At 41.9% G+C, this 25,197-nt stretch overlaps 3 protein-coding genes across 4 annotated transcripts in view; 1 reads left to right on the top strand and 2 right to left on the bottom strand.

Annotated features, from left to right (window-relative positions):
- Positions 1–438: 438 nt before the first annotated feature.
- Positions 439–20,105, bottom strand: LOC118413211 (DNA topoisomerase 3-beta-1-like). 2 transcript variants are annotated; one of them, XM_035816434.1, is made up of 19 exons: positions 19,884–20,105; positions 18,916–19,022; positions 18,194–18,271; positions 17,803–17,922; positions 16,897–17,064; positions 15,537–15,671; positions 14,913–15,025; positions 14,402–14,549; positions 14,222–14,274; positions 13,995–14,078; positions 13,547–13,667; positions 12,838–13,020; positions 12,342–12,447; positions 12,121–12,224; positions 9,648–9,865; positions 8,364–8,544; positions 3,450–3,649; positions 1,882–1,990; positions 439–1,423 (listed from the first exon to the last, which is right to left on the bottom strand). In XM_035816434.1, exons 1-19 carry the CDS (start codon positions 20,008–20,010, stop codon positions 1,202–1,204), a joined length of 2,577 nt encoding a protein of 858 aa, XP_035672327.1. In that variant the 5' UTR covers positions 20,011–20,105; the 3' UTR covers positions 439–1,201. The 2 variants fall into 2 exon arrangements, with proteins under 2 accessions (XP_035672327.1, XP_035672326.1); XM_035816433.1 differs by lacking the exon at positions 14,222–14,274 and having other exon boundaries at positions 14,349–14,549; positions 19,884–20,103.
- Positions 20,106–20,343: 238 nt separating this feature from the next.
- Positions 20,344–22,523, top strand: LOC118413029 (thyroid transcription factor 1-associated protein 26 homolog). Its single transcript, XM_035816158.1, has 4 exons — positions 20,344–20,482; positions 21,342–21,528; positions 21,820–21,907; positions 22,325–22,523. The coding sequence occupies exons 1-4, from the start codon at positions 20,344–20,346 to the stop codon at positions 22,493–22,495; spliced, it is 585 nt and encodes a 194-aa protein (XP_035672051.1). The 3' UTR covers positions 22,496–22,523.
- Positions 22,524–23,821: 1,298 nt separating this feature from the next.
- Positions 23,822–25,197, bottom strand: part of LOC118413215 — a 6,338-nt gene continuing 4,962 nt past the window's right edge. The window contains exon 2 of the mRNA XM_035816438.1: positions 23,822–25,192. Within this exon, the coding sequence (XP_035672331.1) occupies positions 24,057–25,187 (1,131 nt within the window). The 5' untranslated portion in view covers positions 25,188–25,192 and the 3' untranslated portion in view covers positions 23,822–24,056. The remainder of the gene's footprint in view (positions 25,193–25,197) is intronic.

Here is a 25,197-nt window from a genome sequence, read left to right as displayed (position 1 = left end):
GCACAAACAGCCCAGGCGGGCCCCGGTTTGGAAATGTGACGTTAGCCTGTCATTGATGAACGGGTACATGATCGTTAGCATGCGGATGTGCCACTTGGCATGCTGCAAGGCCTCGTGGTTTTTATGCTACATTATATATTGTGTTGTGTTGTGTGTGTATTGTGTGTTGTCGTGTCAACTATGGTAGGATGACGTATTCAGATGCTGACGTGTGTAGTTATACCGCTACAAGATTCAAAAATTATAATTAGCCAATATTGTCAACAACTACAAAATACCTCTATTGCTGGATTTTTCAGATCTATCCAGGATACAAAAACCAACCTGAGACAACATTACGTTCTATGTAGGTTCTAAAAGACAGCAGCCATTGTCATAATATGTTTAATGACAATGGACAGTTTCTTTCACTGCTGATGACAGGACGGATAAAGAGACTCTTTTAAACAACCACAATTTTATTTTCTCCGACGTTTCTGTGACCGTCTGTCACCATTCTCAGGGCAATTCTGACTGGTTTAACTACCAAGACTACGTATATTTCAGAATGTAGTATAATGTAGGAACTAGTTCTTGATATCATTCAATTTTCACTCATAATTACTATATGTTACATGTACTTTCAGTTGGCCGTCGGGCATGAATTTGTAATATACTTTAAGTTAGCACTATTAGTATCTGGACTTGCACTGCAATTATATTATACTACCACACATGTACTACTGAAAAACTTTATATTTACATGTTTCAGTATAGATCAGCAAATATTGTCAAGTACAAAATTTGTAATATATACGTAATTTCGAAACACAAATTGATATACTCGTGATCTTTTTTTCCATTCAGCCACCTTCTGCATGGTGATCAGCAACTATGACTAATAAGATTTTTACAAAATAAAACGAGAAATAAACAAATACAGGTCCAGCAGTAACAGCTGACTCTGTGCAGATACAATGTTAATACATTTGATGTCAGGAGGCGTAAGCTGACACATTCCATTGCAGCTCGCCTCCTGGTGTCTGGGAATAACACAGTTAGGCTCTTGTCCCACTCGGGCGTTTTCTCTACGAGCAAGTTTTGGAGAATCTATTGTCACTCTGTACATAGGCCATGAAATACTGTGTGCCTAAAAATAACAAATAAACAAAACTAAAAAACCTAAATATGGTGGAAGCTCTTTGACTGTGTGACTGAGGCTTTACACAAAGTATGCTGCCAGTTGGTCCATCTTGTTCTTGGGTTTCCCCCTCCCACGCCCTCTGCCCCTCCCCCGGCCCCGCCCACGACCTCGACCCCCTCCCCCCTTGAACTTTGGGTGTCTGGTGGCCGCGTAGTGCTTCTCGATAAGAGGTGTGAGGATGGGGTCGCAGAAGATGCACCCGGAGTGCTGTGTCTCTCCCCCTTCTAGTGGTGACTTGGCCTGAGATGGGAGTAGAAAATACCAAGTGTTAGTTACAGTTCTATACTACTACTAGGAGGCCTACAATGCATGTATGGAACTTTTCAGCACTTGGGACTTAGGCAATAATAGCACTCCCACCCCCGTGACAGAATGCTGCATCTCTCCCCCTTCCAATGTGGAGGTGGGGGTAGAAAATACCAAGTGTTTTTTTTTTTTCTAATCAAGTATAATGATAATGCAGCCCATACAAATACTGACAAGTATACTGATGTTACAACGTAAAGAAAAAGAAAAAATGCTTTTTCCAGTAGTACTGCATATTCTATGTATGAGTAGGTATTGAAAGTAGCTAACTATTTAAAAATTGTAAGGTTTCTTGTAATTTTAAGAGAATTGTAATTGCTCTTTAAGATTGTCAGAGTGACTTTGTAAACTTGCCAAATTTCTGAAATTTCTTGAATGACACATAAGCATACCTTATTGAAGTCCACATCAATAATGGAGGCTCCACACTCTTCGCAGTCTTCTGAGGCCGACACATTTACCTTGTGGGCGTTCTCAAACACGTTGATTACAACGTTACACCTGAAAATACATAAACGTACAAGGCAAGTCAAGGGAAGGTACTGTGCAATTCATTTCAGTTCAAAGCACTTTGATTTTGTGGCTCGAGTGACTTCTGTTTGGCAATTGGCTTTTTACCTGGATGTCTAACCTTCATTGACAAATCTGACACATAGATTCTAAGATATACAATATGGATAGAAGACACATGAGATGTTGTATGTCTACTGTACAGCTACAATCATGTGGCAAATGCGACTGGGCCCTTCCTTGCTACAGGCCATTTTCCAAGTGGACATTTGAACCAGCACCCTAGAATACTCTCACACTCCACACAAATGGTATCTTGTATTCATCATGTGTGAAATCTGGCTGTAATTTTTTGACCGTTTCAAAAAAAAGATTTTTAACCATACTGTAAATCATACAAAGCAGCTACAAAAGTAGCAAATATATGCTGTAAATTGCAACAACCAAATTTTTTCAATGGGTACTAATGTCATAGAATGCCAAAGTCAGTCCCAAAGTCAAACAAGAATATGTGAAAGAACTGTTACAATAAAGAATCCATTGGTTGGTACGCTGTTCAGTCATGTGTTATACAGGCATGACCAGTCACAGATGTACAGTACATGACATTGTAGATTTTATAATGAAAGAAAGCAACTTTTTTTTGGCAAAACATTCACACCATGCAGTTTGGCCGGGTTCCCAGAGGATATCAATCATAAAATCAAATCAACATGGCCTTACTTGTTGCAGGCCATTTTCCACTTGGGTGCAGATGCCTGGTCCATGACCAGCAACCTAGCCTACCCTTACTCTCCAGTGCAGGGTTGTCTCCAGCTTTAATTTTTTCCTGTCCCACTCATTGTTTATGAGCCAATGTTGTTGATTTTCCTGGTTAAATATGTCTTTGTAAGCTTATAAAAGTAAATTTTCAACAGTTTCATGTAATTTTTGGGACAGATGGGGTAAAATTATTTTCCGTCCCAACAAGCAAATTTCTGTCCCGGGACAGAAGAATGGGTCCTGGAGACAGCCTTGCTCCAGTGCGTATCTTTCATTCATCAAGCGTAAATGTCCTCGAATTCATGCTTACCTGTTGCAGGCCATTTTCCACTTGGGTGCAGATGTCTGGTCCAAGACAATTACCCTACCCTACCCTTGCACTCCACACAGTGTAGATCTTACATTTATCACGTATAAATGTCCTCCAATTCATCCAGTTCATGTATTTTGTACCATGTAATACTATGTAAAAATTGTGCATACAGACTTGTACATTTGTAAGATTCATTAGGACTTTAAATGATGTAAACTGTATCTCTGTTATATATTTGGTCTAACCCTCATGACCTCAATGAAAAGCAGTCTTTAAGCCAATTTGAGCTTTTAAGAATTCAGTTCAGTTTAGTCATCCATCCTTTATTTTTTTTTATAAACAAAGGTTCAAACAAACAAACAAACAAATCCTTACTTGTTGCAGGCCATTTTCCACTTGGGTGCTGACGTCTGGTCCATGACGAGCACCCCATCCTCACACTCCACACACTGGGCCACTCCATTGTTGATGAGGGAGTGGGTGCAGGTGGGGTGTGTGCACTGGTTACACCCCATAGCCTTCTTCATGTCTGGGAAGGGGGGGTGGTTGAAGCAGTAGGGGCACAGGGGGTAGGTCTGAAACAGAGATGAGGTGGAGGGGGCAACAAATTATGCATGGTAATTACCAAATGATAAATGATGCCCTTACATGAAGTTTGTTCATTAATACAGCTAAAACTTTAGCTTTACCTTGGAAGACATATTTTCAACCACCGACCCGGAAGATTGATAAAGTATTGGCATATGAACAAAAAAATCAATCAATCAATCGTAAAAACTAACTCTTATCATTTTTCATTAAAACATAATTCCCCCTGCACAAAGGAGCTTTTAAAGCCCTTTGCCAACACAACACTGTAGAGTGGATAACCCTAAACTTGCTGGAAAGACTTAAATCCATAGCAAGAGATAGAAAAGCCCTTGAATTTGTCCCCCCAACAACCTGAAGGTCACTAGACTAAATCATTACTTCTCACAATGCCCTTTGACCCCGTGGAGAACATAACCAATTCAAACTCATCCAGAGGACACTTGATCTCCTTGTACATCCTAACCCATACCCTTTGCCCTCCCTCTCACCTTGCCCTTTGACCCCGTGGAGAACACCACCCTTGCCAAACTGGTCTGTAGTGTGGCTTTAAGGCCGCATTATACGCTCCTCAACAGAGCATTTTCAGCCTTAACCCCGCACTAAGTTGTTTCCCACTGGACATTGCATTAATGCCGAGTTGAGGCCGGGCCCATTAATCATCACTCATCATCTGGGTCTTTCCCTGAGTGCAGGAGAGGCCAGTACCCCACCCCTGACAGCTAGCTAGTGGGGGTGGTCACGCCACATTATGCCTCAGGAGTACTTATCTTGCCACCCTTCCAAAACACATGTGCCTGAAACAGGATCTGTTTCCAGGACATTTCTCCCGGTCCTACTTCTACTTCTACTTCTCTTCAAAGACAATGAAACTATGTGATTTAGGCAAAATAAACCTTCTAGTAGGCCAGAATTAATGGCACAATGAGGGAGGGTGTGTTCTACAAACCTGCCATCAGACTGTGCCAAGAAAAAATCTAGGAAGAATGCCATGAACATTTTTGCTGTTTTCAAGAAGTGACTGCCATGTCATAACTTTGAATTTGAACTAAGAAATGAGTCAGACACAAAACCCTGATAAGTTAACAAAATGTTTCTCATGAAGTTACATGTATGAGGGCCATCTAAAATGTATCATTGGGTAGAGAGTTTGTGGATGTTTCCCTGGGACTCCATCAGGGGATTGCCTATCAGTGCACTGGTCACTAAAAGGTCAACCATATTTCCTTTCACCTCATGTCCTGCTGTGACACAAGCTGCCCTGGAAATGTGGAGAAAAGCAAAAGCAAGTCTCTTTGAGAACAAAATCAAGTCAGACCAAATGAAACAGTGATTCATACTATCATTATGTACTTACACTCACATGTAAGCTTGTCTTTAGACTTATAAAATGTACATCTATTTTAACCACTAAATTATATAAAAAGTTAGCACTTGAAAAAAGACAAAAACATTGTCTGGCTGGGCATTAAGGAAAGAGGGTCTGCATGGGGGGCCCCGACAACGATTTACGCTGAATTCAGAACAGACAGATAGGGACCTGTATCAGGCTATTTCTTAAGATGAAGGTGATTAGGTTTAGAATGATGGCATAAGTCTAAATAAACAAAGACAGAATAGGCTACTCTGTTGAAATTTTTCCGGTACTACCTATATCCATTCTGACAGCACATAAGGCGTTATACTGGTCCTGTACCTGTAAAATCAGTTGTACAGTGCACATGTTCATGTACAATGTAGCAGTGATATATTACCGTACGATATATCTATTTACTACGAGAAAATGAAAATTTCATTCATCTCTGACAGCATAATGACATGTGTCAATCTCTGAGTTTCATGTTACGATAACCTTTTCAAAGTGTATTGATTCACAATTTTGTAATTTAAGCTGTTCATAAAAACTGTCGGTTTGACTTTGAATAGATTTAAGACACTTTTCATGCTAATATGCTTTGTTAGATTTGAAATTGACACAGCTGTTTAGAGTTCATCTGTGCTTGAAGTATTCATTCAGCTGATAACTGAAATGTCACAATTCATCAATGTGCTACCAACATGAACAGTGCATTTTATCATGTTTTGTGGGCCCAAGTACAAGTGGAATGGTGGTGTGGGAGCTTGGTTGGCCAGTGGTGGTTAGATGGTGGTCAGGAGTAAGAAAGTCAGGTGACCTGTTACTTGTTAGACCATGTCAGGTGGTCTGTCAGGGTACTCCACTTGTAAGCTCCTCCAATAAGGACTTGGTTATGTCTCAAGTTCACTTTTATATGGATTGGTCTGTTATGAATAGGTAACTTTATATTCAACTTAAGAAAAAGACAGCTTACAAGTATACAAGTTGAAAACTGAAGAAGAGAAAAACAGGACTGTGTCAAAGGGGTACATGATGCTTGGCCCCTTGCATGCAGTGCGTGGATAATTGATATGCTACACAAAGTTAGCCCCACAGATAAGGCCAGAACACCTTCTGCCCAGCTGCAGCCAGGCTCTTCTCCTAGAGTGATTGATTACCAGGAACTACATGCACATAGGCCTTTCACTGGCTGTTGTGTCCCAAGTAGCGATGGCTCCTTACTGAAGTTCTTCTAAAACAAACACTGAAAGCTCTTAGGCTTGGCTTTAGGTAGGAACTAGTCCCATCTCTTCCAAAAGTCAAAACTAGAGTCTCTCTTGCTGTTGTTCAGATACTGGACATAGATGGAGGGGTCTGTGGGCCATTGTCAATGTCAGTATAAAAAAACAGAGTTGTGGGAATTGTAAGTCCTACTCAATGTGACAGTTAAGTAAACTAAAGAGGACTCATTTCAACAATAGTTTTAGTAGTCTAAGTAAATGAAGGACTATTGATCAATAGAGCACTTCAACATACATTGTATGCCTGTGTGCAGCTCTCGGGAATTGTCTTATAGAAGATGCAATTGTGTCTTCCCTACACTTGCAATGTAAGATTTCAGAAAGCACATGCAAAATGGAACCACAACTAATATTTAGTAATATTGAAGACAAAAAACTTCTCCACTCATTGCAATTCATAGAAGCACCAGGAATGATCAGCTAAGTATACAGACATGACCTCCTGTAGTGGAGTAGTATCCTGTGTTTGTTTAAGTTAGTTCTGCCAGATGAGCCATGTAATTAGGGAATTAGGGAGATCCTCAAGTCCAGACACCAATGGTGACAGATGTGGGTCAGTGTAGCTATCTGTGTCAATGATGCTTGTTTCTATTTTCTGTATTCTACATACCTAGTCAAACCTTGCCATACCTGTACCTAATAGCTGTATATAGAAAGCCCATGTACAGGCTGCATGAAACCCCCTTCTAGGTACCTAGCCTCCCCTGCTCTGTTACTTGTACATAGCCTGGCCTGGCCTGGCCCAGAATCTTGGAGGGTATCATGTGACATACCTAGGGCTGAGTCATGTGACTGGCCTAGTACAGCCACTAGCATATATGTCTGAACTATAGTCAATCTAAGAACGAAGAAGTGTGCTGAACAAAGGCAACTGTTTGCCCTCTTTACACTCAGTAGTGAAATCTACTTTAGAAGTAAGTGGGCTGAAACCAAATAGATTTTCCTGAATTTCCAGTTAGGGGTTAACAGTTACTGTAGTTACAATTATAGTGGTTCCTGGGGCACAATAGTGGTTCCTGTCTGAGGAAACCATTGAAAGGAATGAATTAATTATAATTTATCTGACACTTAACACTATCAAGCTAGTCTATACTGTATACATATGTAGTTAAAATCCCTGACATGCATGTTTGCTTCGACAAGTCAAAGAGGTATAACAATAAACATTTTTTTCATCTTGTAACCCACGTTGAACTATCAACCATAATGTAAACAAACCCATGCCAGCTGCAGGCTTGCACTCCATTTCAAACCTGCAGACTCCCTGGGGTTTCTAAGAGGACCATGGTAGTAAGTTGTTCCTAAGACCAAATTTGCCAAGCATTACTACAAGGAAAACATACATTACATGTAAACAAGTGCATGATTACTGCAAACTACTTTCCTTCCTCCCAATCCCATTGTCAGAGACCCTGGGCCTTTGTAGTCACTATCTAGTTTCCAACAGGAAAACAATGCTAAGGTGGCTGGGGATTAACCCATGTACCACTTGTTAATATAAGGGTCAACTGTGACTAATAGCTGTGGCAGAGAGCATTAATGCTCTTGTAATGCTCACTAATTGGCTCAAGGCTCTGCCTGGCTGACAGTTGAGGGAGGGGTACATGGACAGCTATAATAGGCGCGAAACCACCATGTTAAAGTGCCTTATGCTGGCCTTAATGCTGGTATAATGTTTCTGGCCTTAAAGCGGCATTCCAGACCAGTTTGGCAAGGGCAGTTCGAAATCATCCAGAGGACACTTGATCTCCTTGATGAATGTACATCCTAACCCATACCCTTTGGCCTCTCACCTTGCCCTTTGACCCCGTGGAGAACAGCACCAGTTCGAAATCATCCAGAGGACACTTGATCTCCTTGTACATCCTAACCCATACCCTTTGCCCTCCCTCTCACCTTGCCCTTTGACCCCGTGGAGAACAACACCAGTTCGAAATCGTCCAGAGGACACTTGATCTCCTTGTACAGCTTGATTTGTCTTTTTTAATTAAAATTTTTACATTTACTGAATCTTTACCTTTCTCAATAATCATACATCCTAACCCATGCCCTTTGCCCTCTCACCTTGCCCTTTGACCCTGTGGAGAACAGCACCAGCTCGAAGTCGTCCAGAGGACACTTGATCTCCTTGTACAGCTTGACGGTCCCGCCCTGCGGGAGGTTGTAGGTCTCGTCACACGTGGCGCAGTGCAGGCGGCTGGGCTTGGCCTGGACGTACTTCATGAACCTGCGGCACTTCCCACATCTGCAGCAAAAACACAAGTAAATGTTTTATTTCCTTGGCCAAAAAGTAGCACTTATTTGTGCTTTAGCAACAGGGATTGATGTGTTCAAAAATCTGTATTTTCTCAGGACTGTGATCGTACAGTGGAATTTGTTATCACCAAGCACAGTAGGGGCATCTTCGCTGGATGGTTTTAAAGAAAGCTTGCAGATACATGTGCAAAAGTTAGGTGTGACAGATCGTTCAGTGTAATATAACCAGCTGCTGCCGCACCGCTTGCCGGCAAAGCTGGTGTGTTATATTGAAGGGCGGATATAGATACAGATACAGAAGCTGTAATTGTTATGAAATTTGGTATGAGTTTATAAGGATATGCCTTGACCAGTATCAAACAAATATCAGATATTGGGGCCCCTTGCTACTTTCTTTGGTACAGTAGCAGGCCTTAAGTCATAACTTACGATAATTGCCCCAGAGACGGCCATTACACTGTAGGTTTTTGACCACTCACACCAGAAAGGACCCCACTTTTTTTTTTTAACGTTGTGGGATGTTAATAGGTGCAGCTCTCCTCAAACATAGGATCTCAGGCTTTACAATTCACATCCAAAAGGAACATAATAATCAACGATGATATTCTGTTCATGTCCTTTCATCAATACCTTTTTTTTTAACGAGTTTACTCAAGGCCATTAACCACTTCTAGGCACAAGAACTCACTCACTGTGGCAGCATCTCTTCTCCCCAAGTCAGAAACATTGAGCTTTGCTAAGTTCGACTAATTGACCCAATAGGCAAGGCAGGGGTTACGAAGCTGCTCAGGAAATTCCCTACCCCATTTAGCTTGAATGGATTGATCCAATCACACCGGGAAGAACCCTACTCTTTTCGAGACGTGTAGTGGGTTCTTTCACTTGCGTGGGTTGCGGCTCTCCCCAAACACAGGATCTCAAACACAGAGCTGAAGCTACAAATGTAGGTACTCATTTTTTACCTGAGTGAAGTAAGGAAAGCCGTGTAAAGTACCTTTCCCAAGGGGACAAGATCAGTGACATGGCAAGTTTTGAACCAGGACCTCTTGGGCCTGAGCCCTACGCGCTCCCGATTACGCCACGCAATCTTACCTTGACAGAGGCTTCCCGCTGGCTGCCAGCGGTGAGAAAGTCACCTCGAACAGCTGGTCCATGTCCGAGACCGAGTCCACGAAGTAGTGAAACTTGAGCCGGAAGATGTCCAGGGCGTGCTGCAAGACGGCGTTGTAGTTCGCCTTCCCCTGGGCGATCAGGTTTAGCTGGGTCTCCACTGCTGACCGCATGTGGGGCAGCACAAGCTCTGGGTCAATCTGGAAGGAATAAACATCTATCAGTATAATACATGTGAGGTATTTAGACTTATGTGTTGTACATATAGTCAGCCTTTCCCTGTGCTATCAGATTCAGCTGGGTCTCTACTGCTGACCGCATGTGGGGGAGCACTAGCTCTGGGTCTATCTGGAGAGAAAAACAGGGAATACATAAGGGACATAAGTGATAGTGAAGGAGAAAGGTTTATTTCTTGTGGTGTTCTACATATAAATTTGCAACTCTATAGCACATTAGTAATAGAATTGGACAAGGAAAGTTTAGTGATGACGCGACGAAGAAGAAGAAGAAGAATAGAACAAAACACACATTTGTGGTGTCATTATTTTGCAAAAGGTCACAAAAAACAGACTGAAATTATCATCAAATCATCTAGCTACAGATAGAAGTTTTGACAGAAATAATTCCCCCCCTCAGGGGAGGGGCTGCTAAATCGAATTGCCCATTCCCTACATGGTTAAGCCATGTCAAACAATCACTTAAAAACACATTTACCTACATTTCAAACCTCAAGTCTTTACCCCCACTGCAAAGCTGGATTTGTTAGGTTTGTTTTGGTTCAAAAAGCCCGAGTTCAACTCCGGCATTTTAACGACCTACAGCCAGATGATTGTCATGATGTCAGGATTGCACCCCCTCCCCTAATGGATCAGTCCATGTGCCAGTGATGAATATGAAGGTCACTCATAGGTCAAAGCATGCCAAAGGTCACAATTTTTGGCAAGATTTTAAAAATATACATGCTTCAGTCACTCTTGCAGAAATATAGACCTTTGTGATCGAAATTTGCCCAGGGAAAAAAATTATCTAAAAGAAACAGGCTAAGGGTAGGCACCGTGCACTTTCTGCGCAGCTCCGGAAAACAACTCCCTCCCCTTACAGGTAGCAAAGCAAGGTGATTGAGAGATCTCTACCCCCCTGGCTGAAACACTGAGGGGGTGTGATGATATTCCCAAAATATGAAGTTCATTGATCGTTCCCTTGGGAATTGAGAGCCAGAACCATACCCTGCCAATGGGCCCTATGCTGTAACTTGTATGTCACTGGGGCAGTCACTGCTAAGATCACATGACTTTTCTCAAATTTCAATGTTGCTTGTCTGATTACAACTGTCAATTAGCACTCACCATATCCTGTTCTACTACTTTGATGTAAAATTTCAACTTTGCAATAGAAATTTTTCTTGTTTTTACAACTTTTATATCAGGTACCTTACCAGCAAAACCACAACATGTACATACAAAAAGACCAAAATAAACACCTGGGAAGTTCATGCATACACCAAATCCTTTTTATTTGACTTGGAGTACTAGCCAGTACTACATTTAGGACAAATCAGGCAATACAACCTCTTGTTTTGGCTTCTGTAAACTCTAAAATGACCATATCTGTGTGCTGGGGGGGGGGGGGGGAGTCCCAGGCAGGCACTTTTTGATTGATAGGTCTTCATTGAGTAAGAATAGTATGGTATAAACCTAAATGAATCACTTAGTCCATCATTTTCAATAACTCCATACCACATTTGCACTCATCTAAGCTCTCCCAGCCACTTCTGACAGCTTTGATCATCCATTTCCACACTGCTCTATATGTACATAATGGATATTGCAATGGTATCACACTTTTGACAAAAAACAGGCACAACAATGCTCCCACATTCCCCAAATGGGGTCAAAATATACTTCTTGATAATGTTGAGACATGATTTACCACATCTAACAATAGAAAAGTTGAGGATGGGTTAATATATACATTTCACTTCATTCAGTTCAGGGGAGGGGCTGCTAAATCGAATTGCCCATTCCCTACATGGTTAAGCCATGTCAAACAATCACTTAAAAACACATTTACCTACATTTCAAACCTCAAGTCTTTACCCCCACTGCAAAGCTGGATTTGTTAGGTTGTTTTGGTTCAAAAAGCCCGAGTTCAACTCCGGCATTTTAACGACCTACAGCCAGATGATTGTCATGATGTCAGGATTGCACCCCCTCCCCTAATGGATCAGTCCATGTGCCAGTGATGAATATGAAGGTCACTCATAGGTCAAAGCATGCCAAAGGTCACAATTTTTGGCAAGATTTTAAAAATATACATGCTTCAGTCACTCTTGCAGAAATATAGACCTTTGTGATCGAAATTTGCCCAGGGAAAAAAATTATCTAAAAGAAACAGGCTAAGGGTAGGCACCGTGCACTTTCTGCGCAGCTCCGGAAAACAACTCCCTCCCCCTCACCTTCTGATATCCGTGCACCAGTACGATGCCCAGCGGAGTGGGGATCAGTTTCCGCCCCCCTCCCACCGTCACGTAGTTCCTCTGGCAGATGTTGTTGATGTGGACTGGAAACAGCAAAATTCAGTTTAACTGTCAGTGTTTTGAATTACACTTCACAGAAGATTATTACATAGTTCATTACGTTTTAATGCTGTTAATAAAACAGGCAGCAGCGACCTCACCAGGTATGCTGGCGTCTGTACCGATGCCATGTTTCTCCATCAAACTGATCAGCTCTGCCTCTGTTAGGTAGTCTGGGGGACTCGTCTGTTTCTCAGCTAGTTTCACCTGTGGGAAATATGTCACAACATTGAAACTACACCTGCCTTAACTCTGCTAACGTAGCATCAGTAGTCCCCAACATGGCATGCATGGACACTTTAGACACAAACCTTTAGCATGTAAGAGATTCCATCACACTTTCCGAAAATAGAAGAGGTCTTCCCTGATGTGGATGGATCAAACCTAAAAATTGGTCTCACACAGCTTGTACTTATGGTTCCAAACTTCGTGTTATGCCTAAAGGCAGTTTACAGGTTATGCAATACAAACAAACACAACTGGTAAACTGCCTTTAGGCCTTAACACACCAGTTTTTTTACAATACGTACCAGCTGCGTAAGACCAGGCTTTAGGGTTCAATTTAGAAAAAAAAAAACTTTTTTTGTTAATCAGTACCTCGTTAACAGTGCAGACATCCCCCTTGTCGAAGTGCGGCACACTCTCCTCAGCTGAGATGCCCTGCCAGTGCATGACTGCCGTGTAGCCTGCGTCAATCAGAGTCTTCCCCGTCACGCTGAAGCTCTCTCCAGCCACGTCAAACTTCACTGTGGTCTGCAGGTACTTACAGTCTTTTGACACCTGGGGAAAAATAACGTTTCACAAAAGTAAAAAATATAGAGTCATTTCAATTTAGATACATGTATCTTTGTGCGTAACAAACAGTAAAAAATAACACCAATATGACAATGATAAAATCGTATTTTGAAATGTACGTAACTATTTCTTTCAAGATTATTATTTTTTTTTTTCAAAAACGATCTCTTTGATAGAATTCTTTTTGAGGGTCTAAAAGTTATTCACCTTACTATGAGAAATACTTAAATCTTTAGCAGCTCTTATAGTTGAAGTTTTTATATTCATATGGTCCTAATTTTTTTGCTTTGTCTGTCTGTCTATATATCCATCTAATATCTACCTAAATTTCTCAGCAAAATCTTTTTTGTTAATATACATTCACCATACATGGCCTACTGTACCCTAAAATAGTTTTCTCCTGACTCTAGCCTCAGCTATTTCCAGGATTTGAATGAAAGGCCTATTAGCAATAAACCAAATTCCATCTTGCATGCTTCAGAAGTGAACATGTATTAGTAAGAAGACTGACCGTAGCGATGAAGTGACTGGTGATGTACTCATACACCCTCCAGCCCTCCCCGCCGAGCTCCGACTCTGTGGCAGACCTCATGGGCGTGATGGGAGGGTGGTCTCCTGCATCACTACCCTTCCTGTGATTGGTTAGTACGAATTCAAAAGGGACCAATGGGGTGAGAATCACTGAGATGTGCTTCTGATGGAGCATCAACTTTCAAAACAAATATTGCTACACTTCTCAAATATGAACTTCATCGCACATACATACAGAAACAGCCAAACACCTAGTAAAGCACTCAACTACTCATTAGTTTAAAACATACTGCAAAAATAAAACTATGGAAATTCATTTACAAAGTCATCTAAAAACCCTACAAGTACAACACTGGTGAAAAATAAAAGTTATCTTAGCATTGGTGACTATATTTTGAACAGTATTGTAGGCAGAATGGCAACCCTACCTTGGTTTCTGCATGCCTTTGTCCAACAATTCTCGGACTATTGGTCCCCAGGAAGAGTTGCCTGTCTGCTGTCTCAGGGTACCCCTGTGAAAGGCATTGTAAGTTTGATAGTACACTATAAAGATACATGTATGTACCACAATATCAATACCAATTAGTCGTCATCTATAGCTAGTGAGAAGACTTAGTGAGAAGTGTTTTTTTAAACCAAACATACACACACTTACTTAAGATCAAAGTTCTCCGGATAGTGAGTAGTCTCCGTACGTGGGTAACTGATGTAGCCCTGTGTGTACCATGCTGACCCCCCCCCCCCCCCCCCCACACACACACACACACACACAACACACTTACTTCAGATCAAAGTTCTCCGGATAATGTGTAGTCTCCGTACGTGGATAACTGATGTAGCCCTGTGTGTAGAGTCTCTCTGCCACCTGCATGGTGTGTTGGGGAGCCATCCCGAGCGACGAGCTCGCTACACGCAGTAACTCTACAGTGTTCAGCGCGATGGGGCGCTGCTTGGCCTTCTCTTTCTTAGTCACACTCACAACTCTGGAAAAAGTACAACAATCTTGGTTACGGTAACCTAATTAACTACCTTTTCATTATAACTTTCTTTATCTTCACATACATCAATTCTATAACTTGAATGGTGATTTTTTCATATTTTTAAAAGAAAAAAGGCCTTTATGTTGTATGTTTGGATACTGCACTTTTTTTAATCTGAAGTGCATATACAACTGTAGTAGTGCAGTTTTGTTGAGTGTAGCCAACAGATATGATGTGATGGTGTATTTATGTCCTTGTTTGTTCCTTTTATTGTTATCTAGTCAGATGAAGAAGAGCTGCAGTGGCATGGTGACATTTCTTTTAACAACAGTAGATACATAAAAAGGCGAACTAGACAAGACTTACTTTGCTTCCTTGGCCCCCTTGACAATGTTGAGGAAAGTCTGGGCCACTTCTCTGTCAAACAGTCTGACTCTGTCCCAGTCCAGCCAGAGGGGAGAGTTGTTCTTACCACTCACCTAAACACAAATTCTTGATAAGTGTCAAATTACACTGGAAACTATAAGTCTTAGAGTTAGTAAACATCAGCAGTGAATTGTTCACAGTCAGGGTTTTTTTCTAGGAACAAAATGGCATTCCAAGGGTGAACTGTGATCAGACATGTGTGGGTTGAGTTCTCCATGCAGTAAATTCCTTGGACATTGTCAAAATGTTTGATAAGGATTCCCTTCCTATTTCAAGTAGAAAAAAGTGGTTGTCTGACTTTCCAGGAGAGCAAGTTTACCTGCACACCTCAGGTCAGGTCAATTGTCCATGTTTTTTTCGTTCTCTCTTACCTACCGTTACTGGGTGTCGCCAGGAAAGTAATGATCATAACAATTTGAATTTTGGCACCCATTCATAAAAGACTTAATACTTGACATCTATGCTTCAAAATCTGAGTTGTGCTTATTGTTTCTGGGTTAGGCCGAGAACTTATTGATCACCCCTTGTATCTGTGTTTGAATGACCCAGTCTGTAGCCTGTTACCTGTGTCTGAATGACCCAGTAGGTCTCAGGTTTGAAGGACTGTATCTGGTCGTGTCTGTCCACACAGAACCCCAGGGTGGGGGTCTGGCACGGGCCGAAGGAGATCAGGCTGCTGTCAAGGTCACCGTACTTCCCCTAGAGCACAAGAGGTTAGGGGTCAATGTTTGTCAAGGTCACTATACTTTCCCTGGAACACAAAGGGTTAAGGGTCAAGGTCAACATAATTGAATACATGGGTCCAAGGTCACAGGTTTGTGTGTGTCAAGGTTACCATATACTGTAATTCCTGATTTTTTCACTGTACTCTTATGTTCACGGTATTCACTGTGACGACTGTAACGTGAACTTATCATTAGAGATAACAAATAATTCACAGACTTTTTTTATGTGCACATGCTGCCATTGTGAACATTTAGTTCCGAGAAGAAGTTAAATTTTCTCAGACCGTGAAAGTTTGGTACCGAGAAGACAAAGTGAATTACAGTACTTCCTCTGGAACTCAAGAGGTTAACGGTCAAGGTCATAGTCATACTAGAAAAAAGGGTCTGAGGTCACAGGTTTGTGTGTGTCAAGGTTATCAGTCAGTCACCTATTCACTTACAGCAGTATTCAAAACAGAATGGCGCAATCTGTGGTTCACATTTCTTTCTCTTTCATCTACACCACTTTCTGAAATTCAATGCTTCAATAATGAAAGATTAGCTGTATACTATGAGTATGAGTCTATGAGATACTAGAGTAAGCTGAACTGTGCAGAGACTTCCTTTTATTGTTGTTTTCATACGTCCTTCCTTCCCAAAGCCTGACCTTCCCCTGAACTGTAGAATTTGTCTTAACTTGTCCACACTTTTAGCATTCATCCTACCCTGTCCTTCCTTTCCAAAGCCTGGTCGATGAACAACCCAACCATCCCCTGAACTAACCTGGAAGAACTTGGTCTAAAACCTGGTGAAACCAGGCCGAGCTCCTGTAGAATTTGTCTGAACTTGTATAGACTTTTTTTTTTCATCCTACCCTGTCTTGACTTGAATGTCCTTCTTTTCTGAATCCCTACCATCCCCGATCTTCCCCTGAACACCTACCATCCCTTGAACTAACCTGGAAGAACTTGGTCTGAAACCTGGTGAAGGCACAGCCGATCCTGAGGCCGAGCTCCTGTAGAATTTGTCTGAACTTGTCTAGACTTTTTGTTTCTATCCTACCCAGTCTTGTCTTGAAAGTCCTTCTTTTCTGAACTTCCCTTGAACTAACCTGTAAGAACTTGGTCTGGAACCTGTGAAGGCACACCCTTGAGGTCAATCTCCTATAAAATTTGTCTGAACTTGAATCCTTACCATCCCTGACCATCCCCTGAACTAACCTGGAAGAACTTGGTCTGGAACCTGGTGAACGCACAGCCGATCCGGAGGTCCAGCTCCTGCCGGGCGTCCACCGACATGGCCTCGTTCTCGTTGGGCTCCCCCAGCCGCATCATGGCGCCGCGGATGTCCGTCTCCGTGATGGCGCTGAACTTGCTGCGGTAGATGTACTGCAACGGGCATTAATACCTCATGAACAGATAACAAGTATATTGTCATAACATATAACGTTAAAGCACTTCATTAGGGAATTGGTTGCCCCCAACAGAGCCAGAAGCAGAGGGGAGGGATGAAGCCTAGTGTCAATAAGTATCAACTTGTAATACATTGTAAATCATACTCCACTCAGCACATAATGGCTGGTCAGCAGCAGTCATTGTATGATTGTTTTGCCATTTGATCTAAATATTCAAAATATTCCATTCACACAGGAAAAAATATGCCACCACTGATACTGAGTGACAGTAACTGCAATATCAAGTTTTGATAACCTAGCACGACTGGTAGTGGCTAAGAAGTATTTCAAAACAGTACTTGTATTGTATTGTTCCTTTTTCTTTGCAAGTTCAAGATCTTGACAGTAAGTTGCTTTTTGTGCTACAAAAATCTTAGAGGGTCTGCATGGGGGATCCCGACAACGATTTACGCTGAATTCAGAAGAACCCCCTACGTATTACGCTAAATCAAGGAAGGCAATTACGCTAGATTTGGTCACCTCGCTACGAATTACAGTACGTAGATAAGATGGTTTTCCCTACGGGTTACGGGAAATAAAAATCGACTGTCTACGCCTTACGGAAAAGAGCATGCAGACCCTCATCTTAAGGTACTCAAAATAGTACAAAAGTACCTCAGCTACTTGTGCTAGCTACCAATGATGTGGAAAACAAAAAGAAGTGATGTCTTACCTGTTCCCTGCCCCTGGGCCTGTTCATACTCGGCCTGACGGCATCAATGACCTCAAAACAGATGTTCTCCCCCTCCTTGTCACAGTCCAGCCACAGGACCAGGATGTCTGCTCCTCTCCCCTGAAAAGGACATTTTTTTTTTCTTTTTAGCACAGCAACATAATACTAGTCAGGGCAAACATGTATTTTTAGGAATATGTCCAAAATTGGTGCGACTAACAAAAATTTGAGTGCATAGAAAAATTTGGGGGCACAACTAACTATTATGCTCCTCAGCAGAATGGGAATCTGAAATTCTATGGCAGATGCTAACTTTAACAATTGCGGCAAATGGGCTGTGAGCATCTACTGAGTACAGAACACCTAATGTGACTAATTGGGAAAACCTTACCTCTAGCTCAAGAAACTTTGGCATTTTTAGGTTGGGGTTAGCTTCCTTCTTGTTGGTTGGTGCTCTGAAGAGATCAGCCTGTTGAGTTATAATGGAGACTTATGTAGTCATGCAGTCTATAGATACATGTGTAAATGCAACATAAACTCAGGTAAAATAGACCGTTCCTGTGTCTGACACCATTGTGACTCAGCAATTCTATATTAAAGCACTTGGGTATAATGAAATTGACTAATATACAAATGAATAAGGAAAGGCTCTATATTATGAGTCTTCTTCTTCTTTATACGTGCTTAACCTCATTAAGCTCAGGGCTGAAAGCATGGTACGTAAGACATACACAAGACTGTAAGTTTTATCCACTCATACCGCAAGATCACACATGTGGGGGTTCTTTGACATGCCTGGAGTATGGCTCTCCCCAGACATGGGACCTCCATTTAACGTCCTATCCAAGGGACGGCCTTAGTCAAAGTTAGGTACTCATTTTCACTTGAGTAAAGTGAGGAAAGCCACGTAAAGTGCCTTTCCCAAGGACACAAGATCAGTGACACGCAGTCAGATTCTAACTCGAGACCTCTCGGTCCTGATACAAACACGCTGCCTCTGCGCCACACGATCTCACGATGTCTTTGCCTCTACTTAAGAAATTACAGCTGATCTATACAGTAAAGACAGCTCTGTACTGTTAAATAGGTTTTCATGACATTATGAGACCGTACCGGATCCACCCTGTCCCAGTTGTTGTATACACCCTGGAAGTCTAGTGACATCACATGACCGCACACGGACGTCATCTTGAACTTCACCGACTCCCCATGGAACTTTCCTGAAGATAAACATGTCATTTTTTCAACCACGGGCTTGCCAAACTTGGGCAGTTGAGTGTAGTGAGCTATACATTCATATAAAGTGATGTCCTCAATGGGCATATTCATCATTATGCATAATTATAATAAGCCCTTTCACCTAGATCAGAATGTATTACGGTGACACGAATTCTAGGTGATATAACATTAACGTTACATTGTCAAAGGTAAACCGTAAAGGCCCATAAAATGTAAACAAAATTCGCCTGGCCGTAATGTTATGCAAATCGAAACAACGGTCAAGACAAGAACTGTTTTCTTTTTTGAGGCCTTTACCTTTGTATTAGTACCCTAATAATTCCTGTCGCCACACATGCATTCTGATCACTGTGAAACGGCTTATTTTCAACTCATAAAATGATAACTTTATTGCTCTTCTTTTTTACAACAATCTTTGAAACATGAAAGTTCTCTAAACAAGATTATTGGCTTGAACAATCTTTGCATGGTAGAATCTCTTGCTAGTAAGCGTTTAGAGAGTTTCCTATTAACTGCATATACCGCTCACCCCATTGGTATTTATTGTTTATTTCTTAAGATGCCATAACGCAAAGATAGGCAAATATATCAAGACTGCTTTAGCTATTAGAAAGAATACTGAAACTCATGATCATGAGGTTAGCCCAACACGATTGTGTAACACTATATCAAAGACTTATGTTAGCCCTTCTTGTTATGTTAATTAGGATGTTAGGTCTTATTGTATACACCTATTTTGTACTTTGTGTAGTAGTCGCTGACATCAATGAGTTGTTGCCATGCATTGTACTATGTACAATTGTCGTGCAATACTATGTTTATTTTTGGTGGACGAAACCGACCTGTGTATTCGTGCACGGAGCAGGCCCCATTGATTCCCTTCCTGGACTTGAGACTGCCGCCGGAGAGGATCTGGGCGATAGACTGGGCCAGGGACGGCTTCTCCGCCACCATCAGTACAGTCCTCATGATTCCTTACGCGAAAGCTCCTCTCTCGGGAGACTTTTAAAAAGAAAACCTTCGAAACCCGCCTCCAAACTACCAGGGCGCAGCCATGTTGGAAAATGGCATTGTGGGTGAAAATGTCAGTGGGTTGTGAAATAAGGTAAAAGTGGAGATCTGACAGTTTTGACGCAAAAATAGGCTAATATTTTAGCTTTGCTGTGCTATAAAAGATACATGTGTTATGCTGTTTGTTAAGGATGTTACATTTTTCCCGGAATCTGAGAGAAACCGTACGACTTTTCTCCTACCATATTTACAGATAGAGTGTGAATTTTCCCGGCAGGCACTTCTGCCATCATGGCGTCCCAGGGAGCAAAATTTTCCGTTTCTCCCTCGAAAGGGGCGTTTGTAGCAGGCAAAATGGAGCTTTGTTTTTTTGTGCTGCTGTGGATAACCTCGGGGCTTCTGGAGCTGTTTTTTCGCCCCGTCAAGGCAGGTAAGTGCGCTGGGAATCTAGGGAGTTCAAGAATCCGGCGCTACGGGTAAGAATAAAGGCCCAGTGAACACACATCTGCGCTACACACTAGCCCCAAAGGGACGGTATGTGTAATATACCGTCCCTTTGGGGCTACGCTACACACATGCATGTATGATGTAAAAAGCCTGCGCAGCATATGTAATGAAAAAGATCTATGTCTATAGCTGTTAAAGTATCTTATAAGGATTAATTACTAGCCATTGAAACATTTGATTGTTTTCAATCTCAAAAGGTGCGTTCTCATCAGCAATGACCATAGAACCTGGCTTAGAGTCCAAATGCAAAGTCATTCACATTTTGTGCAGCTGTGATGTATTGTATTGTCTGGATTACTGTGGATGCTACAGTTTATGACGTCTCTCCCACTCAATGTTATGAATGATATGTATGATAAGATGACAAATTATGCCCCAAAAAACATTTTGTTACTCAAGCAACTGGGTAAGATTTTGGACACAATAATTAGGGTCTGCATAGGGGTCCCAACAATGATTTACGATGAATTCAGAAGAACCCCCTACATATACACACTGTAACACTAAATCAAGGAAGACAATTATGCTAGATTTGGTCACCTTGCTACGAATTATGTAGATAAGATTGTTTTCCCTACGAGTTACAGGAAATAAAGATAGGCTGCCTACGCCTTACAGAAAAGACCATGCAGACCCTCCATAATCAATCCAAACATTATCCAGTTGCTTGAGTAACATGCTGGATGTCAAACTAAGTTTAACCTTCATCAACGTAAGATAACAAATTTTGTTTGGTTTACCATCTCAGTTTTTCATTTTTATTTTCTGTTGTTAACTCCCAGGCCAAGGATTTGCAGACAGGAGAAAGAAGAAGGTGATGTATGAATACAGGAAGCTGCTGAACAAGGAGAGGAAGAAAAAGGGAGGAACAACAACAACAGGATCAGCAGGATCAGCAGGGGAGGAGGAGGGGTACTCAGAACAAAAGGGAGATGGTAACACACAGGGAAAAGGGCAGGAACAGAAAAGGTACTAGTACTTAATTTCTTTCATGAATTATGGTAGGATTTCCTTCAAAGAGAGTTGCCATCAAAATCAAATAGTTTTCAACAATTCTTACTGCTAAAAAGTCAACCTTGGACACAATAATCAAAATTCTCACAGTCTTTTAAAATGTTCAGTTTTTAAAAGAAATATCAGCTTTTGATAGCCAACAATCACTAGTGAGCTCCTTCTATACACAGAATGTACAGAATAGGTATGTTGTAAGCCAAACATGTGTGAGCAATGTTAAAAGTAACAGCACTTTTTTTTTACCAGATTCAAGAAGAAGCCTACAGTCACAGCATTCAGTAAACAGCAGCAAGAGTTCAAGAAGAAACAAGCAGAAAAAGAACAGAGAATAAAGGTTGGTAAAGGGGGCAAGGTAGTAGTCATGGATAATGCTTTGGTTGTGCAATGTTTAGCCTCAAGAACGTCAAGCATACTGTAAATGCAGAAACTTTTGCAGTAGTTTTATGTTCATGGTTTTTGTTGTGACCTCTCCATCTTTACCACAAACATAAAGAAACCTTGAAAATGCTTGTCCTGTCTTCTACTTGCCTCCCCCTTTATTTCAACTACAAAATTAAATCCCCACAAACTTAGATGTAGTTACAGTACTGTCAGCATTTCATTGTAGCAAAGTCATTTTCGTGTTTCTAAAGCACAAATGCTATATTTTCAAGTCATGACTTGGTTTTGTAATCCATGGGTGTCTTGCCATTCAAAATGAGTCCAGTGCTCAAATGTATCTGACTGTTTTTTCGTTTCTTGTATTTTACAGGAAGCTGAGCAGAGAAAGGAAGATAGAATCAAAGCAGCAGCCAAACACAACAAGGAGAGGTGGAAGAGACATGTCCAACTGGGAAAGGTCAACAAGAAAGGGCAGCCTGTTATGGCTAACAGGATAGAGTTTCTACTTAATAAGATACAGAAGGAAGCCTCATCATCTTAGGTTATACAATACAGTCTGTCATAGTTACAGGACAGAGTTTCTACTCAAATACAGAAGGAAGTATCACCATCTTACTATATAATAGGTGATACAAGACAGCCTGTCATGGCCAACAGGATTGAGCTTCTACTTAATAAGATACAGAAGGAAGCCTCATCAACTTAGGTGATGAAATACAGTCTGTCATGGCCACAGAAAAGAGTTTTTACTCTATAAGATATGTACAGAAGGAAGCCTCATCACCTTCGGATATAAAATTCTGTCATAGATACGGGGTAGAGTTTCTGCCCAATAAGATACAGGAGGAAGTTTTATTCAGTCAGACATACAATACAGCCTGTCATGGCCAACAGGATAGAGTTTCTACTTAATAAGATACAGAAGGAAAACCTCATCAACTTAAGTGATACAATACAGTCTGCCATGGCTACAGCAAAATTTAGTAGAGTTTCTACTCAATAACATACAGAAGGAAATTTCATCCTCTTAGGTGGTACAATATAGTCTGTCATGGCTATAGCAAATACAGTTTCTACTTAATAAGATACAGAGGAAGTTTCATCATCTTAGGTGATACAATACGGCCTGTCATATGGTGACAGCAAATAGAGTTTCTACTCAATGAGATGCAGAAAGAACATCAACTGAACGGATACAGGGGAGGGGGGAGTGTGGTTACCACTCGGTGTACCCTAGGTCAGAGCATCTATTTGTTACCATGTCCCAGGTTCATTTTAAGTTCAAGGCAGAACCAATCTTGGGATGAGGAATACCAATGATTCAGGCACAGAAATCAACAGAAGCTGCAAACACTCAGCTTACATTTATGTCTGGGAGCAACATAAACTCCTATTCTTAAAGCTTGTGTTGTTTTTGAAATTACACATTTTTTAAGGCAATTTTATAAGATATGATAAAAGAAAACTGAGAGCCAAGTGTACTTCTCTAACGATTTTTATTTTATGAAATGTTGGAGACAAATGTAAGACAAGACTATGATGTTACTCAAAAGAGTTGATAAAACAATAAACTATTCTAAAAATGAACGGAATGCCTTCTAATAAACATTAACTTAGGATCACCATTATCGTTAGTTGACTAGCATTAAGAGATAACAAAAATGCAAGCCTACATTTACTACTTGAGGAATGTACATGGCATATAGAGAAACCGCATCAACTTTGCACCAACGAGTACTTTGTATGTTACAAGCAATAGAAATTTGGGAAAGTTCAGAAAAGGAAACAGTAGACACTGTTCAAAAGTAATTGAATAAAGTTGATAGGAGACTTAAATCTGGCACAAAATTGGGAATAAGCTTAAGCCGAAAATGAGTCGATGGTTGACAGTCCATTTTCTTCAGTCTACAACAGCCCTCAGATTCCGAGACCTTCTGTATATCATTTGATAAAGCTGGTTTATATGGCATAAATGTAAATAGTGTAAACGTAACGCAACGTAAATTTGAAATTCAAATGGATTTCCGGAAATAAGAGTTGACCAACATTTACTTTTTAAAAAGCACTTTGAAATACATTTCATTACATCTACATGTGTACATCTAAAGCTTGGAATCTGCCTCGCCGTCAGATTCTGAGATGATCTCGATTTCCGGCTCGTGGGTTACAATGCAGGGGCTTGTCTCCTTCCGCGGAGACAGGTCCAGCCCCACTCTCCTGAACTCCTGCCGCTCCTCCGCCGTGAAGCCCATCGCGGGCACCTGCGGGGACTCCAGGCTTCGCGGCGTGGACGTGGCGTCATCTACGGGAGTCCCAACTCTCAGCGCTAGCTCCATTTTCCGCGGGGTCGACATCACGTCATCTCCCGCGCCTTCCGAAGGTTCACCAGCTTTTCGCGGGGTTGACGTGGCCACTGCTGACGTAACCCCTTCCGTGACGTCAGGAGGATTTGTGACGTCGTCCACGTCTTCCCCGCCGTCCCGCGGCCGGTGCACCATGCGGTAGACGCGGATGCGGAACTTCTCCGGCTGGAGTTTGACGACTCCCGGGAGGTCCATGGAGAACTTGGCCACGCCCGCGGCCACCGTCTCCCTCTCCGCAACTTTCGACCAATCGGTGTCCTCCGTCACGCTGACCTTTGACCTGTCTAGGTAGTCGTCACTGTACGTTTGTTGTGCGTTGTCCTCCAGACTGGCCAAACGGGGGATTTTGTCCTTGTCTATCATGAGCACGGGCGGCTGGAACCCCTTGGGGAATGTCCCGTACACGACCAGATACCCCCTCTCCACCTTCCCTGTCGCTATCAGGTAGCTCAAACGACCCAGGTCTTTCTTAAGCGTTAGGCGATCGTTGACCGGAGCCTTGCGTATTTCCACCACTGCAGTTAGCTCCGGCCGGTTCATACGCCGAACAGTGATATCAAGGCTCTCGCTACTGTCCTTGAATAACTTGGTGTGCAGCCTGACCCAGTACTTTACGGAAAGTCGACTCCGCAACGCCTGGTACAGCTCCCACTGGAAAAACTCCTTACTGCTGGTCAGGTTCTCCAGGAAGATGCTGATGTGTTTGTCCCTCACGGCGGTGGGGAGATTTGACATCTTCATCACCTTCTGCTTGACCCTGAGGTGTAAGGCGATGCAGGCGTCCTCCATGATGAGATCCATCCTGTCCGGGGACTTCCTCTCTCCGGGTCTCTGCCGGATGGTGCCGTGTTTGCTGTTGGAAGCGCCCATGTTGTCTGGA

The sequence above is a fragment of the Branchiostoma floridae genome, chromosome 4 (assembly GCF_000003815.2).
Source record: "Branchiostoma floridae strain S238N-H82 chromosome 4, Bfl_VNyyK, whole genome shotgun sequence".
Classification (NCBI taxonomy): Eukaryota; Metazoa; Chordata; class Leptocardii; order Amphioxiformes; family Branchiostomatidae; genus Branchiostoma; species Branchiostoma floridae.
The sequence above is the reverse complement of the archived record's forward strand: the minus strand, read 5'-3'. Positions and strand labels throughout refer to the sequence as shown.